The sequence below is a fragment of the Phyllostomus hastatus genome, unplaced genomic scaffold (genome assembly GCF_019186645.2).
Source record: "Phyllostomus hastatus isolate PE091 unplaced genomic scaffold, TTU_PhHast_1.1 phas_contig_209, whole genome shotgun sequence".
NCBI classification, from domain to species: domain Eukaryota; kingdom Metazoa; phylum Chordata; class Mammalia; order Chiroptera; family Phyllostomidae; genus Phyllostomus; species Phyllostomus hastatus.
This window is the reverse complement of record NW_025333735.1, coordinates 3,595,269-3,617,724: the sequence shown is the minus strand read 5'-3', so window position 1 is coordinate 3,617,724 and position 22,456 is coordinate 3,595,269. Positions and strand designations below refer to the sequence as shown.

Genomic DNA, 22,456 nt, shown 5'->3' with positions numbered 1-22,456 from the left:
AGCTCCAGTCTAGAACCGTAAAGCCGTCCACTTGAGGATTTCTCCAGAGTCCTTGAAAGACGTGGCTCAGACGCCTCACCTGAAGGTTAACCTGGAAACATCTGATCCTCTCCTAGGCCACCTGGCCTGGGGGAAAGGACAGACTGCCAGGTCAGGCCTCGCCTTCCACACTTTCCACAGCTCTCGCGATTCTGAGCAGGAAAAACTTTCAGGGCACAGGCTTTTCTGCTTTGCGGGGACCACCTTCCTGCAACTGGAACCTTCCAGGTTCTCCCCCTTCTCTTAGTGGTCCTCGCTTACCCTTCCTGCCAGGGGCGCGCAGAGGCCAAGGCGGAAGGCAGACGCAGCGGGCGGCCTCGTGCGGCGGGCTCTGCTCGGAGGCGTCGGTGGCGAGCTGCCACTCCGGTCTGTGCGCTCCGGACGAGACGCGGCGCGTGGCCAGCCCTGCGTCCCCGCCCCGCCCCCGAGCCACCACCCCACCCCTAGCTTCCCTCCCGGAGGAGACGTTTTCCCGGGAGACTTTTTCCACGTGTTGCGAGCCAGTTTCTTGGAGCCCCGGGAGGCGGGAAGCGGCTAAGCGGATCGAGGCTGGGGCTGTGGGAGACGGTGCGCAGATGCGGCGCGAGAAGACGGGAGCAAGAGAGCAGCCTGCAAGAGAGCAGGGGCGGCGGTGGCGCCCCCGGGATCGACCGTGGAATGGAGCAGGGCCCGCGGCGCGCCCAGTAGACGGCGCCGAGCACCCGCGGGGTACTGACCTGCGCCGGGGCTCCCAGGACAGGTCTGAAGCTGAGTTCCACACTGACAGGGCCAGCGCCTCCGCTCCGCGAGACATGGTGCGGCCCCAGAGCCGCAGCAGCTAGAGGTCAAGGGTGGGACAGCTGCACCTGCCTCGGCCGCGGGCCCCGGGCTCCCACGCTCGCGTCTCAGGTGCCCCGCGCGCGCGCGGCCCACCCGCTCCGCCTCCCGCGTGTCTGCCGGCGGCAGGACTACGGAGCAGAGCCTTCTAAAGAGGTCCGGGCGGCCCGCGCGTCCCTGCACACCGCCCCCGGGCGGTGGGGCCGCGCACGTCCAGCCCTCCGGACTCCAGTCTCTCTTCGTTCCTTCCTCGATTTCTCCATTCCTTCGTTTTCCTCGTCCATTCATGTGTCCATCTCTTTAGCCGTTTCTACTGTGATGCGTTCAGGACACCCTCACTGAGCGCCACGCCGAGTGCTGGACACTGTGGATACACGAGGAAAGAAAGACGTGGCCCTTTCCCTCTGGGATTTCACATGAAACCCACAAGTTCATTTGATGCAGCGTGTTTTTCCCCTCCTAAAGGGCACGATCACAAAACTGTGACAAGGTTCATGTTTCAGATGTGAAAAGTGCTACTGAAGCACAAGGAAAATAAAACGAAACGCCTCTCGCTTGTGTGGGGAAACTGGAACAGGCCTCCGGAGCGGGGAGGGAGCGTCCGCGTGACTCCTGGCTCGCGCGGAGGGCGGGCGCCCGGAGCCGCCAGCCTCGCTCCGCCCGCGCGCCCCGCTGCGGCCGCTGCTGCTCCTCCCTCCACGTGTGCGGCAGGGACACGCGCGCCCCTGGGAAACCAAACATGAATCTTAGAGATGAGGACTGAGGACCCATGCCCAAATACCATGCTCAGCTGAGGGTGATGTTGACTTGGCAGTCTGGACCCGGCCAACAGGCCCTTTCCCATGGAGTCAGTCTGTCCCTACTCTTCACTAGGTAGCAGCAGCAGCATGGAAAGCCTCGAGTTCCAGGTTGCTTGGATCAGCAAATGTTTAAAACGTCTCTGAGTATAACCAGGGCAAAGACTACCCTGCCAGGTAATTATTTTAATATGTGTCTCCAGGTAGATACAGTTGGACAAAATAACGTATGTAAAAGCATGCATAAGTGACCCTCATTTGAAAGATAGTTCCAATAGCCTATTAGGTTAAAAAAAAGAGAATGAGAAGAAAGAGAAAAATAAATAATTATTTTAGAGCCCCTATTATCAGAAGTGCCCACTGGGTGTAGACAGGCTTGGAAGACCCCGTTTGCCTAGTCACAGTCCCCACAGGTGCGTGCAACAGTGGTGTGGTTAGGTTCCTTTTTATAATAAACGGAGAGGAAATGTCACAGCGCTGTAGTTGTGGGGAGCGGGGGGGATTCCCGTGATGGGCTCAGACTGTGGCTTGAATGGAAAGTGTTGGAGGAAGTAAGTATACAATATTACATTTATATGTTACATACACATATACCATGTATAGTTTATATAATTTCTATGATGATGAGTAATTCAAAGAAAAGCCACAATAAAGGGACAATCTATTAACCTCAAAATGCTAGGGCTCCACTAGGGACAATAATTCCTTTAGAAGGGGATTGTAAACTGGGATGACTTTTTTTTCATCAGCACAATTCTCGTATGTTTTCTAAAGCTCTGGTAATTCTACACAATAACTTCCCAGCAAGTGGTTAAAAAGAAAATTAACTTACTACTGCATTTACTAAGAACATTTACCATATGCAAGGGATCTGTGCTTCAAGGCAGCCAGAAGTACTTGGGTGCCAACTACATAGGAAGGCTGATGTGTGTGTTATCTCATTGAATGCTCAGCACTCTGTACTGTCATCTCCCTTTTGAAAGGAGGAAATGGATTCAGAGGTTGAAGTTACTTCCAGGAGGTCGCCCACAGAATACATAGTAGGTCCAAGATTTCTATTCAGGTGTCTGAGTCTTCAAAAACCTTTGTTCTCACCATATGACTGGACTGATAGAGACATGATCAGCAGTTGCTGCCCTTGAGCAGCATTCCTGACCTGGAGAAGTTTCTTTGAACAACTGCACATCTGTAACAGTCTATCAACAGTTGCACAAAATAGAAATGAGATACATGTACATAAAAAGCTGGATGCATATGTTATCAACAGATACAAAAGTATCACTTAAAAAAACAGTAAGTAAATTCTTACAGAACACTGTATAGGGAAAATACCTGCAAGAGAGCTGAAGTATCTCAAAATGTTAATGTGCAAACAAAACACCAGGGGGTCTTACTGAAGCCAGCTCTGATTCAGTAGGTCTGAAATAGGACTTGAGGTTTTGTGTTTCTAACTAGAAGATGTTGCTGATACTGCTGGTCCATGCACCACTCTTTAAGTAGCAAGGTTCTAGGAATTATTTAACTTCAGTGGTGAGGGATTTGGGGATGGAGAAGAGGGGAGGAGAGTAATAATGGAAAATACTGGACTCCAAATAGCTGAAAGTTGTGAATATTATACAAACAGAAAGAAATAAATTATAGTTCTAGGTACCTAATCTAATCATTTTTAAAGATTTTATTTATTTATTTGGTTATTTATTTATTTATTCATTCATTCATTCTTTCATTTATTTATTTTAGTCAGAGGGGAAGGGAGAAAGAGAGGGAGAAAAACATCAATGTATGGTTGCCTCTCACATGCCCCCTACTGGGGATATGACCCACAACCCAGGCATGTGCCCTAACTGGGAATCAAACCAGCAACCCTTTGGTTTGCAGGCCCGCATTCAATCCACTGAACCATGCCAGCCAGGGGTCATTCTTTAATTAGTAAATTAGTTCATAATAGGCATTAGATTTTTCATGTTCAAAAGTCACTGCTTATGGTAAAGATCTGATTCATTTCTCACTGGCAGTAACAGTCATTGTTCTGTGCTATGCTTGTTTGTTTCAAAGATCTGTGTTCTGCTTTGTATTTCATCATACAGAAAGTTATGTACTCTGACTCAAATGTGTAATGACCAATAACCATGTAACATAAGAATCTTTTGTTCAATAGTATACTATGACAAGGAGTTTCACATTTATAGACCTGAAATTTCTCTAGCAGGTGGCCTTCATGTGAAAGTTTCATTAGGCCCTAAATGTCATATAGTTAAAATTCCATAGTATGTAGCCTTTTCAGATTGACTTCTTTCACTTGGTTATATGCATTGAAGGTTCTTCCACATCTTTTCATTACTTGATAATTCATTTCTTTTTAGCACTAATATTTTATCAACTGAATGTATCACAGTTTATTTCTCCTTTCACCTACTGAATGACATCTTGGTTGCTTCCGAATTTTGGCAATTATGAATAAAGCTGCTATACACGTGCATGTGCAGTTTTTTGCATGGACATAAGTTTTCCACTCATTTGCTTTAATACCAAGGAGCACGATTGTAGAGTAAGAATATGGTTTTGTAAAAAACTGCCAGATTCTCTTCCAAGGTGTCTGTACCATTTTGCATTCCCATAGGAAGTAAATGAGAGTTCATGTTGCTCCACATTCTCATCAGCATTTGGTTTTGTTAGTGTTTTGGATTCTGGCCACTCTACTAGATGCCTAGTAGTATCTATCTCACTGTTGCTTTATTTGCAGTTCCGTAATGCCATGTAATGTTGAAAACCTTTTCATATGCTTATTTTCCATCTGCATATTTTCTTTAGTGAAGTATCTATTCAGGTTTTTAGCCCATTTTTTCATCAGGATGTTTTTTTCTTGTTGACTTTGAAGAATTCTTTGCATATTTTATATAACAGTGTTTATCAGACATGTCTTCTGCAAATACTTTTTTTCTAGTCTGTGGCTTGTCTTCTTGTTCTCCTGATAGTATCTTTTCTGGAGCAGAAGTTTTTTGTGTTTTACAGATTTTATTTATGTATTTTGAGCAAGAGGAGAAGGGAGGGAGAAAGCAAAGGAGATAAACATCAATGTGGGAGAGACATCAGTCAGTTGCCTCTCACACATGCCTGCAACTGGGGACCTAGCCCACAACCCACGCATGTGTCCTGACTGGGAATCGAACCAGTGACTCTTTGGTTCACAGGCCAGCACTCAATCCATTAAGCCACATCAGCCAGGGCAGAATTCAATTTTTGAGGTTCAAAAATTTCACCTAGAGTTTTTAATTTATTACATTGAATGTATAGATTAATTTGAAGGGAATTGAATTTTTACTATGCTAAGTTGCCTCCATTCATGAATATATTATCTCTGCAATTATTCAGATCGTTTATGTCTTGTAATGGAGTTTTTGAAAGTTTCTCTGGGAAGGCCTTGCACATTCTACTTTGGGATAATTTCTAATTTTTGTTATCTTTTCTGGAAGGTTATTAATATAGAGAAGAAGCTTAGAGTGTTGTTTAAATTGATCTCACTTCCAACAGTCTCACTGAATTCTTTAGTTAGTTTTGAAAATTTGTTAATTTTATTAGTTTTTCTATGGAGATCATCATATCATCAATGATCAAGAAATTTATCTTTTTTAAAATCTTAATTTGAAAATGGTATGCTGGGACAAAAAGATTAAAATTCAGTATTTGATTTTTTAAAGCTTTACAAAGTGATAGAAGAAAACATCTAAATTGTTTAAAGAAAATGGGGCATCAACAAAATCAAATGTTACCAAAAAATGTTCATAACAGACAACACATATTGTTAGATAACTATTTTGATATCTATAAACTTCTCCCTAAGATTTCTTCCCTGACTGATGTGGTCAAGAAACAGAAGGGCAGTCTGAATCCTGAGCCTTTTGAACAATTCCTTGTTTGTAGCCCCAAGAAAGTGACTTAACTGTTCCTGGTCCTGCTCTGGCCCATGCAGCCAACCACAAACCACTCGCATCAAACTTAACCTCATGTGCATGATAAACGTGCAAACTCCTGGCCTCACTACAGGACTTGAAAAATAAGAAATCTCTGCTGGAATCGCATGGATATCCACAATTTTAACATGAGCCTTCCCTCTGCCTCCACGATTCTTATGTCTATGAGCTTGGGAATCATCATGTCAGGGGGAGAGAACACTAAACCTGACCCCCAGACAAATGGACCTCACTAACAAAAGTCCCGCCCCCATCTCCTTCTTGTTCCCCAGTCTAAAAGCCTAGGAGGAGAAATGAAGACTTCCATTCTCCCTTCTTTTTTTTCTTGTTTTTTTTTTATCTTTATCCTAGGATATGTTTATTGATTTGAGAGAAAGGAAGATGGGAGAGAGAGAGAGAGATGTGAGAGAAAAATTAATTAGTTGCCTCCTATACACACCCCAACCAGGGATTGAACCTGCAACCTAGGTATGTGCCCAGACTGGAAACCGAACCTGCAACCTTTGGGTGCATGGGACAATGCTCCAGCCAACTGAAGCACTCACCCAGGTCTCTCCATTCCTTCTTACAAAAATCTTGGCATTCTTTATGACACATATACATAAGAGAAAAACATGGAAATGGCTGGTCCATAATTTGTCTGCCTACCCAAAGCAAGTCTGTACTGGTTTGGAGCCAGTTCTAAAAAGTTAGTGCCATTTCTTTCAGGAAATAGTAGAGATGTTCTCTCATGGGCATCATTACTAAAACGTAGACCCTAACATTAATTAGGGACTCACTCCTGACACAATAAGAAAGCTTGAGAATCAAGTGCCAAGTCACTGGCTTTAATTCCACAGCAAGAATACAATTTCAGGGCAAATCCTAACACTAGCATTTAAGTATTATTGCTAGTCCAGAAATTTTACAAGGACTATAAAAATTGTATTTACCAGATAATAAATGCAATTTAAAAAATTCACATTGCACTCTAGTAAATTCTAAAAATGATCATGATACAAATATTAGAACTAAGGAAAAAACTTCCCTAGGGGTTTAGATTTTTTTCACTTCTACAAAGCCAAAGACACTACAAGCATAGCTTATACTTGAGGTAAAGCGTCACTTTCCGACACCTGCATTCGTTATTATGGTCATAATTAAATAATAAGATCTTAGTGTCTCAAGCCTATCATCATTTAGCCCTTAAACCAAAATAAAAATTAACAAATTAATTCTTGTTTTTAAAAAAAGAGTTTGCTTTGAGAAATTCTTTATTGCACATCATCAAACTCATTTCTATTTGAACAAACAACACACAAAACAAAGGTTCACATTATGAAAATGCCTGAAAGATCTAATCAGCATTTTGTAAGGATAGACACTTTGTTCCTGTCTTTTAAAGGCATATATTTCCCACTTATATTTAAGCTATGAGGATAATTGTTTTACAGAATATTTTAATGTGAGTTATGAAACCCCTCCCCACAAACCACAGTTCCTAAACCTAAAATGCTGCTTCTTTCCATGAGACCAAAGGTGCATACGCAAGGACAGTGCATCACACCATGTTCACAAGGCCACGTGGGTGTGAATACATAATCCTCATGGGCAAGGACATGCATTTGATATGTGCTTTAATTTTCATGTATGTATAAGATACTCTTTCAAGTTCTTTACATTAACACTGAAGGAGAAAACTTATACACAAATACTAAGAAGCCTGATTCTCTCCAATTCTGAAAGAGCCTGTGTATACCAGTTGTCCCTCACAACCACATATTGGATTGTTTGCTGGTGACGGTTGTTTCTCATTCTGGCCTGGTCTTAAAACGCAATGATTGCTGGACATACAGCAGCCATCCCGTCTCTCTAGTAGAGAGTGGTCCAGGCCTGGATTAGTGAGTCATCTGAAGGCACTGTCAGGCCGGGCATTGTTTTCCACTGAGGACACCATCAGCAGTAAGCAATGGACTAAGAGCTAGAGTAAAGAGTGGCAGAGAACACCTTCTAAGGCTATGGCAAACTAAAGAACAAGAAACCAATAGCTTCCCTAATCAAAGCTAAGGTTTTTTTTTTTTAAATGAACTCAACATAAAGCTGAAAGACATTAAATATTGCTTTTAAAATTATAAACCTAATGAGTACTTAATAAATTATAGCTATCAATTTGCTCAAAATAGTCAATTTCACATATACTCCACCAGATCTTAAAATATACGTATAGTCTCCCAACTCAGCTACACACCGAATTTTCCTGTACAGCACACAGAAGCATGACAGCTACTTTTTACAACAGCAAAATATAGATACTGGAGGGTCATCATCTAATCTGTACTTTCCGGAGTTGGGCAGATCTTTGCACTCTGATATAAATGTCCGCAGTTTGGTCTCTGGGAAGCCGTTTTGTTGGTAATGCTGTACAGAAGAATAAAAAACAGCTCTCATTAATAAACTCCTTGAAAACAGCTTTATTCCAAATGTAAAATAGATCATTTTGCAAGGGAGGGAATCTTCCTGGAGAGGTAGGTTAGTCATTTCCAAGTATCTTAGTGAGGTGTGGTCTCCAGAGCCATTCTGGTTTGGCTAAGGCAAAGTGGGTCTGGGCTTCTGCAGCGCCCCCCTGGCCTCTCCCTTCTGGGTCTGATTCAACCCAAAATAAGCATGTTGAAATCTCCATCAGCCTAGGCCCTGCTTCCAGGAAGAATCTGGCCAATCCTGTTCCAAGTCTGAGATTCTCTGTCACCGCTCCACCCTGCAGCCCATGACTTTCAGACCCACGTGTAGCAGGCACCTTGGATGGCACCAGGTTCAGGCCACAAGAAGCCCAGCTGGTGCACATTAACAATGATGCTGTTGAAAGCTGAGGGATGGATGTACCCAGTCTTCCTCAGAAGGCTTCAGAAGACCTCAGAACACCTCTGAATGCTCCTAAACTAGTCCAGATGTCTGGACCAAGATCTGAATGCTGTAAGGGATCTTCCAGTCCACACACCATTTTGGAGTCTCTCTTCTGGACAGACAGGCTTGGTTAAGGGCCTCATATGTATATCGGTTTGGGGTATGAGGCCTCTAGAATATTCCCTGGCCAGAAAAAATTAGAAATAACTTAGCTTTCCCATTTGGACGTCCTCTGAGCCCATGAAAAGAGGTTGACATCTAAACTATGACTCTCAGACTTGTGTTGTGGAGAGTCATCAAGTCATATAACTCTTAGAGATGTTGTATGTCACCTTTAAATAACATCTAGTTCACTACATGCAGAGTGGAAGGTAGTAAACTTTTAGAGCATCATGGGGAGGGATCTGGACAGGTGCAGCCTACATTCTTTCCCGGTCACCTTGGTGGCTCTAAGCACAAATCTGCCAAGCACATACTAAGGACGGTCAGTTCCTGGAATCTGATTCAGTAAGAATGAAGCCCTGGCTTCATGAGCAAGGCGCTTCCCAATCCATCCACTCCTGATGGCCTTCCCTTCGTCCCTGGACCATTCACACTGCGTCACACCCAGAAAGAGAAGTGCCCAGGTGAAAGTGTCTATGCCAGCAGTGGCCGTGACAGTATAAAGCTATTAGAAATTTAAATATATGTGGGTATTTGTTCTGCCTTTCCATATTTCAAAAGGCCAGACTGATTTTTTAAATATTTCTTGTGTGTGATAATACCAATGATAACAGTTTTTCAAATCGAGTTTCCAACTGGGGAGAGGACCATGCACAGCCTTGCAAAAAGTGTTCAGTTACAACACACTCTAAAGGAAGAGATCAGATTTTGTTTACAAAAACTGCATTTTAAAATTTTCTCGCCCCCAATTTTGGCTTTTTGAAATGACATTTGTTTTACTCACCCAATACTTACTGGTTCTTATAATTCTAATAAAAGGTTAGAAACCTTGTACAATAAAAGCACAATGAAAGTGAAGATAAAACTTTCAACATTCTAGAAATTCTATTTCTCCTTCCTTTCTGTTTCTCAGTATCCAAAATTGAAGTCACTCTTCTCCACCCTGAAGAAATTAACATTCCATCAATTCCCTTCCCCCATAGGTACTATATTTTATTGTCACTCTGCAAGTCTAGGAAAATGCCACCACTGTGGCTACCAATGAACCTACCTTAATTGTTTCATATGTATCAGTGATCAGTGCAATGAAAAGACTTAAAATCATATATATAAAAAGGCTGATGAACGTGTAGAGGTAAGTTCTGCTAAATAGCCAGACCAAGTAACTTTTTTGCTGCATTCCTGCAAATGTGGCAAACATATCATCTCCATTTATCAGAGAAAAAAGGCACTCAGAGACCATGTTCAGAGAACGGAACTGAAAAAAGAAAAAAGAAAAGTTCACTTTATTCCACATTCCTCCCCATGGGAGACCTTTATTCATGACTTCATATTAAAAGCAATGAGACCAAATATCTCAAGTTACCCTTTCAAAGCAATAACCTGAGGTAACTACACACATTTGCTTGGTAATGCACACAGTGTGCCCCAGCCTACTATTTTCCTGGGATACACGGCTGCTTCTTGACACTCCAGTTGACGGGCAGGTGGAACTGAAAGCAGAAGGGGTGGTCTTTGCCCTTAGTGCTCCGTGAGTCCAGCCTTATCCTCCCCTTTACCTTCGTGGAAAGACACCTTTGAAATGTCTCTTCAGAGAAACCCAGACCCCTTCCGTGCATGATCATACTTCTCATTTTAAAGTTCTTGCCACTTAAGATAATGGCATAATAGTCAAGGCTCTAATTCTGGTAACAAATATTCAAATATTTCTACAGGTTTCTCCCTATACTTTTTAAATAAGATCACATTTCGAGACACCTTACCTAAATAGCCAACCCTAATATATATTAATGAATCAAACTGACTAAACTTTATACTTCTCTGGTAGTAAAAATGATTTAATTATCTGACACATTCCATAAAAGAAACTGAGGAAGTTGAGTGAATCAATTATTCTCTCATGTTGGTCATACCCTAACAGTTTGTAAAAATGGCAACAGATATTACGACCATCAGCATTTTTAAGGCTGAGTGACAGAATAAAAGGAGTTCATCTGAAAGGAGAAAGCAAGCCCCTGGCACTGTTCTGAGAGTTCAGTGATACCAAGAAAAAAAAACCCATGTGTCAGTACCTTTTCATGGTAGGGCCCCAGCACAATCCATCCACAGAAGCAATAGCCAAAATAAATCATAGCTGCACAGCAGCAGAACCTCATGACGTTGGGCAGCGCTGCCTGAAGGGTCAGGATAAGGAGCTGGGAAAGAAACAGAGGTCCTTAGAATGCTTTTCTCCTCCAGCCAAAGCACCACTTCAAAAGGGAGAAAGACCAAGAGAGAGAGAGCCAGGAAACTCCTTACATTGTACTTCTGAAAGAAACTGAGGTATCGAATGACGCCGATCCACACAAGCAAGGTAGAGGTCCCAAGAAGTATGCTGCAGACATCATAACTTGTTAGACTCTGAAACAGAGTGGGAACAAGTGATCAGAAATTCATCTGAGCAGGAACTATTTATTGGGTAGCTATGGGTCGGGCACTGTTCTAGGGTCTGAGGACAAAACAATGAAAAGACCAAATTTCCTACCCTCATGAAGTTTGCATTTTAATGGGGGGAGGGAGGTGGCAGCATTAAATTAATAAACACTTTATACATTAGCTGGTGGTATGTGCAGAGGAGAAAGTTCAGGAGAGGGGGTAAGGAATGGGCAGGGGGTTGCATTTTAAGTACGGTGATCAAGGAAGGACTCACTGAAAAGGCAGTTCTTGAGCAAAGACCTGAAGGGAGTGAGGGAACAAACCAAACGAAGTCAAGGCCAAGAGCCTTCCAGGCACAGGAACCAGCAAGTGCAAAGGCCCCAAGGCCAGAGGGCACCTGGCGAGATAGTGAGTCTGGCTGGAGTGAGCAGTGAAGTCATAGAGGTAAGAGGGCAGGCAGTTAGGGCCTTGTGGATAATTTAACAACTTTATCTTTACTCGGAATAGGGCAGGGCTCTGGACAGGAGTGAGATGATCGAATAGTGGCTGCTGTGGTTGAGAGCAGGTTGTCAGAGGAGTGAGAAGCCTACTGCAATAATATCAGTGAGGGCTGATGGTGACTTGGTGGAGACGATGAAGTGATTTTTGAAGGAAGATCAATAAGATTTCCTCTTGGATCAGATGTGGAAGAGAAGGAATTAACGAGAGAGAGATGTCAAGGGTGAAACTATGGCTTTTGTCTTGAGCAACTGAAGACAGCTGGTATTAACTGAAGCTAGAAAGGAGAAGCAGGTTTGGACTGTGGAGGTGGGGACCTTAGGAATTCTGTTTTAGGTATGTTAAGTTTGAGAGGCCAGGTAGACATCCAAGTGAAGGTGTGGAACAGACAGTGGGATATCTAAGATGAGTTGAGGGAAGGATTCCAAGCTGTGGACACAAATGTGGAAATAACTGGCAGGCAGATGCTATTTGAAAACATGGAAGAGAATGAAATCACCAGGGCAGTGGCAGAAAACAAAAGATGTCCAAGCACTATGCCTTGAAGCACTGTTACTTTACTAGGTTGGAAAGATAAGAGGAAACTGGTTAAGGAACGTCAGAAGACCCACCCTAGTCTTCTTGAGAGGAGAACCAGGTACGTGATAGTCCAAAAAAAAAAAAAAAAGCATCAGCAAAGAGGGAGTGTTCAAAGTGATAAAAACTGCTAATATGTTCAGAACCGCCCTTCCTGGTATCAGAAGCTATAACCCCCCTGCCCAAGGATAAGGCTGGGGGAGTGACCTTGGACCATAAGCCAGCAAGGAGACAAAAGCTTATCTCCCTGGCAGGAGAGCTGCTTCTGCTGCTTCATTCATAACTGACCCCCAATGCTTAGTCAGTTAGCCAATGATGGGTAAGATTCCCCAAGTGGGGGGACGACCAAGAACAGGCACGATCACGTGGGAGGCCCCTAAGAAAGGACTTTGGGGGCTACAGCAAAGGGGGGTGATGGACCTTCACCCCTTGGCTTTGACATAGCCTGAGTCCTCATCGTCTGTGAAAAAATCTCCTAATCTCTTGGTTGCCTTAGTTCCCTTGCTCCACCTAAACCTGAAACAATGACAGGGTGGTGCAGCCCTGTGCTGGAAAGGCTGGTTCCCCGGGTGATCAGGTCTAAGAAAGAATATGTAAAATCCTGTGAAACCTGCTTTGTTTAGAATGCTCTCAGTTGAATGATGAGGGTCCAGGGAAGAAGTAAGTTTGTTTCCTTAAATTTTTTTATAGCTCTTTGACCCTGACTCAGAACAGACCCTCAGACTTCCTTGTTATCTACTGTTTGATCCTTACTTCCTAAAAATGAGTAATAAGCTTTACCTGAATTCTTATGCAAATGAAACCAATAAAAAGCCTCTCCAGCAGGGGAACAGCAGTCTCCCCACCGGAGAGAGTGGCCATCTCATTCCTACTTCCCCATAGGACCTGGTTGTCTCTGTGTATGTCTTTCTTGCATTTCGACGAGCCATCTGCAGCATTCCTTGCTCACTGCCTGCCGGTGAGCACGCGTCACTAATAGGTCAAAATGAGGATAACTAATTGATTATTTGACTTAGCAACATGGGAGGTCGTTGGAAAGAACACTTCCTGTGGAGACGCAGGGCAGCCCAGTTGGAACAGGTATGAGAGAGAATGGGAGAGCAAAATCAGCAAGAAGACAAACTACTCATTTGAGGTATTTTGCTACATAAAGGGGAGCAGAAAATGGGGAAGTAACCTAAGGGAGAAATATATTGATGTTTTGTCTTTTTAGAAAGGAGAAAAAAAAACATGCCATGCTGATGGGAATGATGGGGTAGAGAATGGGAAATTGATGATGCACAAGGAACAAAGGAAGCATAGTGGGAACAATGCACATGAATGAGCAAGTGGGGACAGCATGTAGTAGGCATACTATGTCCACAGTGACAGACAAAAAGCAGAACATATGGGTACTGATGCTGGTAGGTAAATCAATGAGGTGGGGGTCTGTGGAACATGTATTTTTTCCCTATTCTTGTAAAACAGGAAATGAGGTCATCACCTGAGACTGGGGATGAGGCAGAGACATTAGAGGTTTCAGAAGAGAAGAAAACATGAAATTATAAGACAAGGGCAGTAAATAGTCTAGGAAAATGTGGAAAGAGCTCATTGAGGTCAATGGTAGTTGAGGTTGGTAAAGACAAAGATTTGCTGCCAATCTTCCCCTATTCCTGGCCCCTGGAGTTAAGTACTCTGATGATTTACACAACAGCCATGTTATGGTGGCAGCTGCTCCATGTTAACCTAAACCTATTCTCTCCTTCTGAGGAACATGCACCCCTTGCAGTTAGATGTGACTAAATCCTCTCTGGTGGAACGTGAACAGAAGTGAAGGCTACCACAGTACAGCCAAGGCTGTAAGACTGTGGGACAACCACCTCCAGACTGCAGCATGTTTTCCCTGCCACGGGCTGCAACCTATCTCGGAGTTGACCCAGCGTCACTCATGGAGTCTGGATCAGCCCGCAATGGCTGGCGGAAAAACCAGATGGGAGAAATTTGGGTCCCTGAATGATTGCCCAGAACTGAACAACTCACCAACCTGGAAAATCCACCCTGACTATTTCATGAGGGAGAAATAAGCTTCTATCTTATCTGAGCCATTGCATTTGGGGATTTCTGCCCAGGGATCTGAATGAAAACAGGCTTATGCTCATTTTCAGTTGCAGCCAAAGCTAGAAACAATAAATTTGAACAGGATTACCTTGAACAACATTAGTTTTTTAATAATGATTTTTGCTTTGGGTTGATTTCTAGTCTGGGTTAGTCATAACCCAAAAATGGAAAACCTTGCAGTCTATCAATGGGAAAAACAAGAATATGGAAACATTCTCAAGTTGAATGGACAAGGTAGACAACTACAGCACTCATGTAATCACAGTTGGGCCTCACTCTGCACCCCCCAGCCCTACTCTGTTTTTGTTGAAGATTCTGGCATTTCTTATAAGAACAACAAAAAATACCTCCTACCTGAGATACCTTGGTGTGTTTATGAATTTGGTATGTGTAAGAGCTCGCAGGCCCCACTCAGAGCTCAGATTCAGTAGGTCTAACTTGGGCATTTTTACCAGGTACCCCAATGACTCTGACACAGACTTTTGCGGATCACACTGTGAGAAACTCTGCCCAAAGGGTTTCCTGACTAGATCTAAGAAAAGTGCTGCCACCAGTTCCAAGTTCACCTAATACAATGTTTGAAAGAAATAACTTACTCTACAAATTCTCACACTCTGGAAAAAATAAATTACAGTTAATACAATCTGATACTAACAATAGCATACATAGGAAAAAAGTTTACCTTGGCTTGGATTTCCATTTTCAGAATTGATCCGATGATCGTCAGTAAGTCACTGATTATAATCATAATGTACCATCCATTGACAAATTCCATTCGCTCAGAAAGAGAGACCTCCTTCTTATAATGGAGGAGGAAAAAACTGACAAATTCCTTCAGGGAAAAGATGGAGGTGGAGCACAGTAAATTTCTCTGTCTATCAAAATGTCTGTAACATTCCCAGAAAATAACAACTCTTACCTGTTGAAGCTGAATTCCTTTAATCACAGATCGAAAGCACAGGATTAAGGAAGCCAAGCATATCAGAATGACAAAGGCATCAAAGATCATCATGTAGTGAGTGTTCCTCTGAACTGGAAGGAAAAGGATGACCTGTTTATGAAGTGGGATACTAATACTGTGACAGCAACTTCCCTTTTTTCCTTTTCATTCTTAGCATCATTTATTTCAACTGCTGCATTGCATACCACAGTATAAATGTACAGTATGTTAAAGGACACTCAGGTTGTAATCTGATTGGGTTTTTTTTTTCCTACTAGAAACAACTCTCCAAGCCCTCTGTGCACAGGTGCAAGGGGTTCTCTAGGTGAATGAATGTCTAAAGGAGGAATTGTTGGATCAAGGCACATGTATATTTCTAAAACAAGATGCTAAGAAATTGTTCTCCAAAAAGATCATGCCTCTTTACCTACCTACACATATCTCCACATCTTCTCCACCAATGGATATTAGTAATCTTTTCTTTTCCCAATTAAAATAGCAAATTTATTATTCCCAAAGGTTTGAAATGCCATCTGTATCATGTATATTACCCTTTTGAAGTGTTCTAGTATTTCAGTGCCTAAGACAAATATCTCTTATTATTTTTTTCTGAAATTTTTACAGGCTATTCTTGCTTTTTTATTTTTCCACAAATTACTTAGGATCAGATTGTCAAGTTCCAATAAAAATCTTACTGGTAATTTTTGGGAGGGGGCCATGTCGAACACATAGGCTACTTAAGGGAGAACTGACATACTCATGATGTTGAGTCTATTGTCCAAAAAGACGATGTGCCTTCTCCTTGATTCACATCTTCTTTTAGCATTCTTTTGAAGAGTTTTCAAATTTTATATGGACCCTTCACAGTCCTTTTTAGACTAAATGAAATGATCCAAGTATTCCTTACACAAAGACAACAAAGAGAAAAAGCCCTGGTAAATGTTCTTCCTATAAGTATCTAGATAGGTTCAAAGTCCTTCTTTTAAAAATCACCAAAGCCATACCCCTGCAGTGCCACTGCCTCACGACCCTCGTCTGGTACATCAGCCTCACTGCGGGTGCTGACGCCACACCTGCTGGCCGGTTCCGAGGCCCTTCTCAGATCGCAGCCCCTCCCCACCCTTGGTTCGCCTGTCCCATCTTTTGCCTCTTAGTGGCCTCAGGACCTGGGATGTGCCCGAGCGGATGAACCCATTTGGGAGAAGGTGTGGTTGGTGCAAAGATTCTGGAGGGGTATCATCGGGGCAGTGTGGGGGCGGCAAAGGTCTTAGGAAGGAGAGTTGAGGGAAGCACTGGCTGATGTCTGAGCTTAAATAGGCCCAGCCTGGACCTGGAGGTGGATGTTACCGGGGCGGAGGTGAAGGTGCAGCTGCGGTCTCGCCCCTCCCCGCTGGCCTGGGTGGCGTGTTTGTAAAGAGGACTGGACCCTTGTGAGCGGTGTTGTAAACAGGTGGGTAGAGGAGAGGGTTGAAGATGTGTGGGGGCAGATTTTGAAAGGGTTTAGTGGGAGGGGAAAGGGCCCACAGCAGAATTTGGGTGGAATAAAGAGAACTGAGGTTTGCAAAAAGAAGAGACCTGTTGGTGGGCGGAGGTAATGGAGAACGTGAGAGCCTAGAAAGAGAGTTTGGGGGAAAGGGCAACGGAGGGGGAGATGGGACACTGGGGCCGCATGCTCATACAGATGTGGGGGTTCCCTGAAGCTGTGGGAAGGAAGAGGGAGCAGAGTGGAGCAGCATCACTGCAAACAGTTCTACTTGCCAGGCCTTCAGCCTCTGACAGGGAGGGAGGGGGGTGCGGGGCAGGTCAGGTGGGTTTGGAGAGTTGGAGCTGGCTGACGGTTCAAATGGATTTGCTCTCCAGTGCTGCCTAGCTGCGTCTCTCTTTCTTTCCTGGTTATGGAAAGAAAGAAAGAAAAGAAAGAAAGAAAGAAAACGGGCATCCCAGAGGTGTGGTAAAAGAGTGTAGGTTTTAGTGGTGCAAGAATAGGGAGAGTCCTGCCATGCTAGACCCTATGTGCTGCGGCCAAGGCTCTGGCATCTGAGAAACAGAGCAGCTCACACAGGACGGCATCTGGGCAGCAGGCTTAGTAGATGAGCTCTTTATTCTCCAGACCTTCTGCTGTTTAGGTGCCAGTAGGGAAGTCAGTATTTATATATCAGAAACGTCCCTGGTGAAATAAATATCCCTGTCCCAGTGTTTGCTGCCCCGGTGGGCATCTCATCCTGACTGTGTGCTTGGCAAGGGGAAGGGCTGAGATAAAGTTTGGGGGACAGTTCTGGTCCCATAAGTGAAGTGATTGATGATGGAAAGGGTCTTCTTTGGCTATAGCCACTTTGACCAGTTCTCCCTAACAATGAAAGTTAACGCTAATATTGTAACAAAATTAGGTGGGTCCCCTATGGGTTTGAGGAAACAGGTGAGAAGGTGTCAGAGGATAATTGCTTTTCCCTCCTGTTATTAAGTTTGGGACTTTTCTTGCCATGAGTTACTGAGTCTGGAAATTCTCAGAGTTGGTGTTGTTTTGTGACTTGGCATTGCTGAACAATTCAGATCACAGTGCTTTGTATTCTTCCTTATTTCCTAATGGTGAGTAATGTGGAGGCAATAATACTTCATTTCCTAGGGTTTATAGCTTCCAATTGGATTTTAACTATTCTAGGAGCAGTCACAGAATATGTGGCTCCATTTTAGCTTGAATTTTCCCAAATTTAATGGATTTAAACAGGACTGCTAGAAGGGGATCTAGAGGTTGGCCCCTGAACTGTGAGGTGTGGGCTACAAAGCCCCTCCAGGAGGGAGTGCCTAAGTCACCTCTGTGCCCACATGGCACTCATGCATTGGTATCACGGTGGTGGTGTCTCGAAGACGCCCAGGAGAGCTTTGCCCTGTCAGGAAGCTGGGGATAGTGTTTGTGGCTTCTCATAGTGCTGTTTGGCAGAGGCGGTTTAAGTGGCTACAGCAGCCTCCAGGAGGCATCTCCTGGGGCCAGGAGGAACAGATGAGGCAGAGAGAGCATTAGTCTACAGAGGACCAGCAGAGTTACAGCTCAGTCTGTGGTTATTAAAGAAGGCAATCTTCTCAATCGTAAGAACTGAAGATGTGACAAGCACATATTGATCCAGAGTCCATGTGACTGGACCGTGGCTCTCTCAGTTTTGGTGAGCCAGCTATGTGAAGCTGATGGCTGGGACACTAACTTCTGGAAAGTGCAGCAGCTGAGAGGTCACGGACAACTCCCAGCAAAAAATAGAGGCTGTAAAGCTACAGATGATCCTCATGAACAACTATCGACCTCTGGGACCACAGGCTCCAGGCCAATGGAAGGACACTTCCCTCTACCTCCTCTGACCAACATACAGTGTCCCTCACAGTCTCAGGAATTCTTCACCAACTCCTAGGTAGAATAGGGTGAGAGTTTTGTGGTTCTCAATTAGCACAGTCTACTGTCCCATCCAAGCCTGAAGTAGCTACAGAAGACAGAACGTCACCCCTCAGCAACCCAAAGAAGAAATTTGAGAACTGTGTCTCTCAGAGGGGAGTTGTTGCAGGAGACAGCATAGGAAGAACTGTGAGACTGCTATTGTTGCTGGCTGGAGGCTAGCATCCTAGTTGCCAGGCAACATCTTTTAGCACTTAGGTAGCAGCTAGGAATGAGCGGCCAGAGGGGAAATAAAGGCAGGCCCTCACCATTGCAATCTAACAAAAACTTAAAATGGGAGGTTAAAAGCAAAGGAAGACATGTCTTACCCATTGATCCAGTAGTCCTAAGCCTGGAGATAAGACTGTCAGGCATTCTGAACAAGCAAAGCTATGACAGTGCAGAGGGGGGAGCCCTTGCAAGTCTGTGTGTATCATCTCTACTAGCTGAGAAAAGGAAAACTTTGAGACTGTGTCTTCATACAAAGGCCTAGAAGGGGAGGGGTCCACAGTGCCCAAAGAAAAAGCCCATAAGACAACTTTGGTTAATTGCCTGCCTCCTTTTACATATACAAAATGAACAAATAGAGCCTGGAGCAAGATAAGGATTTGGGCTAACAGACCCCCACACATAACATTTGGGTTTCCTATGGGAAACCTGGCACCACCTTTACTGTCAATCACTGTGTAATTTCTTCACCCCCATCCTGTTAACGCTGAAAGTCATCAGAGCAAAGGTTTCACTCTCTTGGCTCTTTCACCATACGGGACAGGGGCCAGGGGCCAGGGCCTGGCCGGGGGGTCCCTGGCCACCCCTGTTTTTTTGCCACTTGGCCTCTTGCCACCTTGCTCTTACCACCCTGCTTTTGCCACCCTTGTTTTTCCTTTCCCATTAGAACTTAGCACTAATAAACTTTGCCTGTGCACTTAAAAAAAATCACCACAACCATCAATCAAAAATCTTTAATTAACAACTTGTGGTGTCTTGTTCTTAAAACAGTTAGCCACACTGCATATCCTATGAAAATATACATATCTAGGCATAAAATGTTTATTAATAATCCACCATGTGCCAAGTGGGTTATTAATAAGAGACAATGATGAACAAGATAGATGGCATCTTTACTTTTACTGATGAAGAAACTAAGGCTCAGAAGAGAACTCACACATTATAGTCATCTTCTATCTAAGTCAAAAGGAAGACTGAATGCCACTGAGGATTTTGGAGCTGAACTAGAGAAAACTGACTGAAAAGACAACCTCATTTTCCAGCCTCTTGTAAGTAACCTAGTAGTATGGTGTGCTGGACTTCATGAATAGGTCAGGGACTCTACAAGTGAGTAACTCTATGAGTTAATTCACATAGGGTGCTTGGACTCCAGTGAGCACAAGAATCATTCCAGACACCTAAGATGCAGTTTCCCTGCTCCATGTGCACAGCCAGTATGTCTGGGGTGGGGCCTTGGAATATGCAGATAGTCCTTACTCATATCAGACTTGGATAATAATTGCTTCAAGGTTTCCTACTGATCGATGCATAAAGTTCAGAAGTAGTAAAATGAGATAATAAGAGTAAATAAAGTGAAATTTATTCATTCTAATATTCTTTTCACTAATAATGGGTAACTTCAAATATATGAGGCTCTTGAGTCACAACTTTTATCTTAATCACAAATGATTTATTTGAAACCCAGCCTGCTTTGTCATCATCGGTAAATATTGTGATACTTCTACACAAACTGTAGAATAGGGAAACTAAGAGCCTATGAAAGTGCCTGAAACACAGGCTTTCTTTCAAATGCTTGTTTCTTGGTTTTTGAGTTTTTCTAAAGTAGATTTAGACCTTTGTGTAACCATTAGACCAATGTAGCCCCTTGGCCAATGTAGCAGGATGCCTCATTACAGAGCTAGTCTTTACCAGAAAAGAGCAGTCCAACTCGTTAGACAAAGACAAACTCTGGAACGGAGCACACGACAGCTGAGATTTCCACCCATCTCTCTCCACCTGGCTCCACTCATGCTGGCCAGGATGCTGCACTTGCAAGTCTCCAGGATCTCTGCATGGGTGGCTCTGTCTCGTCAGTCAGGTCTCACCTAAAATCCGCTGCCCTTCAGTGAGGCCTTCCTTCACTACGCAATATAAATGACCTTCTTATCCCCAATCCCCCACATTAACCCTGTGCATGGAGAGCTCATTAAAACAATTTCTGATTCAGTGGGTAGGGCTAGAGAATGTGCATTTCTTACAAGTTCCCAAGGGAGACTAAGAAACACTAATGCAGAGTGACAGATGCTGGAGACAGACTGCAAGGATTTGAAAACTGCCTCTGCCACTTACTGGCCATGTAACCTTGGACAAGTCTGTAACTTCCCAGTGCTTCAGTTTCCTTACCTGAGGAGTGGGAATAATCCGGCCTCTCTCCCTGGGGTGGCAGTGAGGATCAAATGAGTTAATACACATGGGGTACTTAGAACTCTGCGTAGCATACCAATACACATTAGCTATTATGCTTTATTTTCTTCATATTCTCCTATCTGAAAGTATTTTCTTCATTAACTTGTTTCCTTTCTTGCCTGTATCACCCCAGTAGAATAGAGTTCCACAAAGTCAGTGTCTTGTCTATCTGTAAAAATAGTAATACTGCCTATCTCAAGGATATTTTAAAATATTAACATGAGAAAAAAATAGGTAGAAGTACTTATGCAATAAGCATTTAAAACATTGGTTTCAGTGTGATTTTTTTTTTTTTTTGCTGGGGGGACTGTAAGTATATTTTTTAGTAAGGAGTGAGCCAATGAGGGCACAAGGAAAATGCAGGAAAAGTCATGTTAGATACTAATAATGCATGTATCACCTGGAACATCAGCTATCTACAACAAATTGATCTACTTGCAGAGAGTTAGGGACCTGGAAATGGTACAGTCTTTCAGTTGAGGCTCCACATATCCCTGAGACCAGTAATTTAATGACCGTTTTGAAAACTAGTAAAATATATCACTTACCTGACCCAGACACGTGCCAGTCTTTGCATTCTCTGATGGAAATGTCATTATCTAAGCTTATTTTAATTCTTCCACTATGGGCTTTGTTGTCAAATGTTATCTGCAAAGAAAAGGAAAAGGGTCAAAAACATACCTACAGTTTTTGAGGCCAAGATACCTCCATGCATTAATTATAAAGTAATTCTTTCCATGTAAGAAGAAACCCAGAGTCTCATCCCTAACCTATTGCTAACTCTGTTCAACCCTGGGAAGTTCACTTTTATTTCTCTGTGAAATGAAAAGTTTGAACTGTATCTTCTACAGAGGCTTTTCAGTCATAAAATCCTATATTCCTAGGACAATATTCCAACCCTAGACAACTTCTAAACTAAGAGAACTTCCCCGCCTTCCCATTCTAAGTACCTGAGATACCCTCTTGATATGAGCAAGGGCTGGGGCAAAGCTTCTAGTTATCAAATAAATAAGCCACAGAGATGCAGTGTACAGCAGAGGGAATACAGCTGACATTGTAATAACTTTGCATGGTGACAGATGTTTACTAGACTCAGTGTGGTGATCACCGTGCAGGGTATGTAAATGTTGATTCAGTATGTTGTGAACCTGAAACTAATATAATATTGTATCCCAACTACACTTTAATGAAAAAAACTTTTTAAAGAGCTCGTACAACTGTGCTTTTCTCCATCATCCAGCAGTTCCTCAGCTAGGGGTAGGTTTTTAGTGCTGCTGAAATTCTTATTGACACAGAGGTTCGTTATTTCTCTTGAGGCATTCCAGGTAGAACTTTTTTTATTTTCCTTCTGGACCTACATTCCCTAGTCACTGTAGAACCATATGTATTACCA

General features: G+C 43.3%; 2 protein-coding genes across 6 annotated transcripts in view; both read right to left on the bottom strand.

The window, feature by feature from the left end:
• MCOLN2 (mucolipin TRP cation channel 2) overlaps positions 1-1,552 on the bottom strand; it is a 56,364-nt gene extending 54,812 nt beyond the window's left edge. The window contains exon 1 of one of the 4 annotated variants that reach the window (XM_045835422.1): positions 756-1,552. In XM_045835422.1, coding sequence (XP_045691378.1) covers positions 756-832 — 77 coding nt within the window. In that variant the 5' untranslated portion in view covers positions 833-1,552. Of the gene's footprint in view, positions 1-79; positions 246-300; positions 406-755 lie in introns of those variants that run through there. The other 3 variants (XM_045835421.1, XM_045835425.1, XM_045835423.1) reach the window with 3 other exon arrangements.
• Positions 1,553-6,858: 5,306 nt separating this feature from the next.
• The window catches only part of MCOLN3 (mucolipin TRP cation channel 3), a 37,128-nt gene continuing 21,530 nt past the window's right edge, over positions 6,859-22,456 (bottom strand). For both annotated transcript variants that reach the window (XM_045835463.1, XM_045835462.1), the window contains exons 7-13: positions 21,612-21,711; positions 15,171-15,283; positions 14,934-15,083; positions 10,964-11,065; positions 10,738-10,860; positions 9,717-9,923; positions 6,859-8,020 (exon numbers count right to left, since the gene is read on the bottom strand). In XM_045835463.1, the coding sequence (XP_045691419.1) occupies positions 7,886-8,020; positions 9,717-9,923; positions 10,738-10,860; positions 10,964-11,065; positions 14,934-15,083; positions 15,171-15,283; positions 21,612-21,711 (930 nt within the window). In that variant the 3' untranslated portion in view covers positions 6,859-7,885. The remainder of the gene's footprint in view (positions 8,021-9,716; positions 9,924-10,737; positions 10,861-10,963; positions 11,066-14,933; positions 15,084-15,170; positions 15,284-21,611; positions 21,712-22,456) is intronic.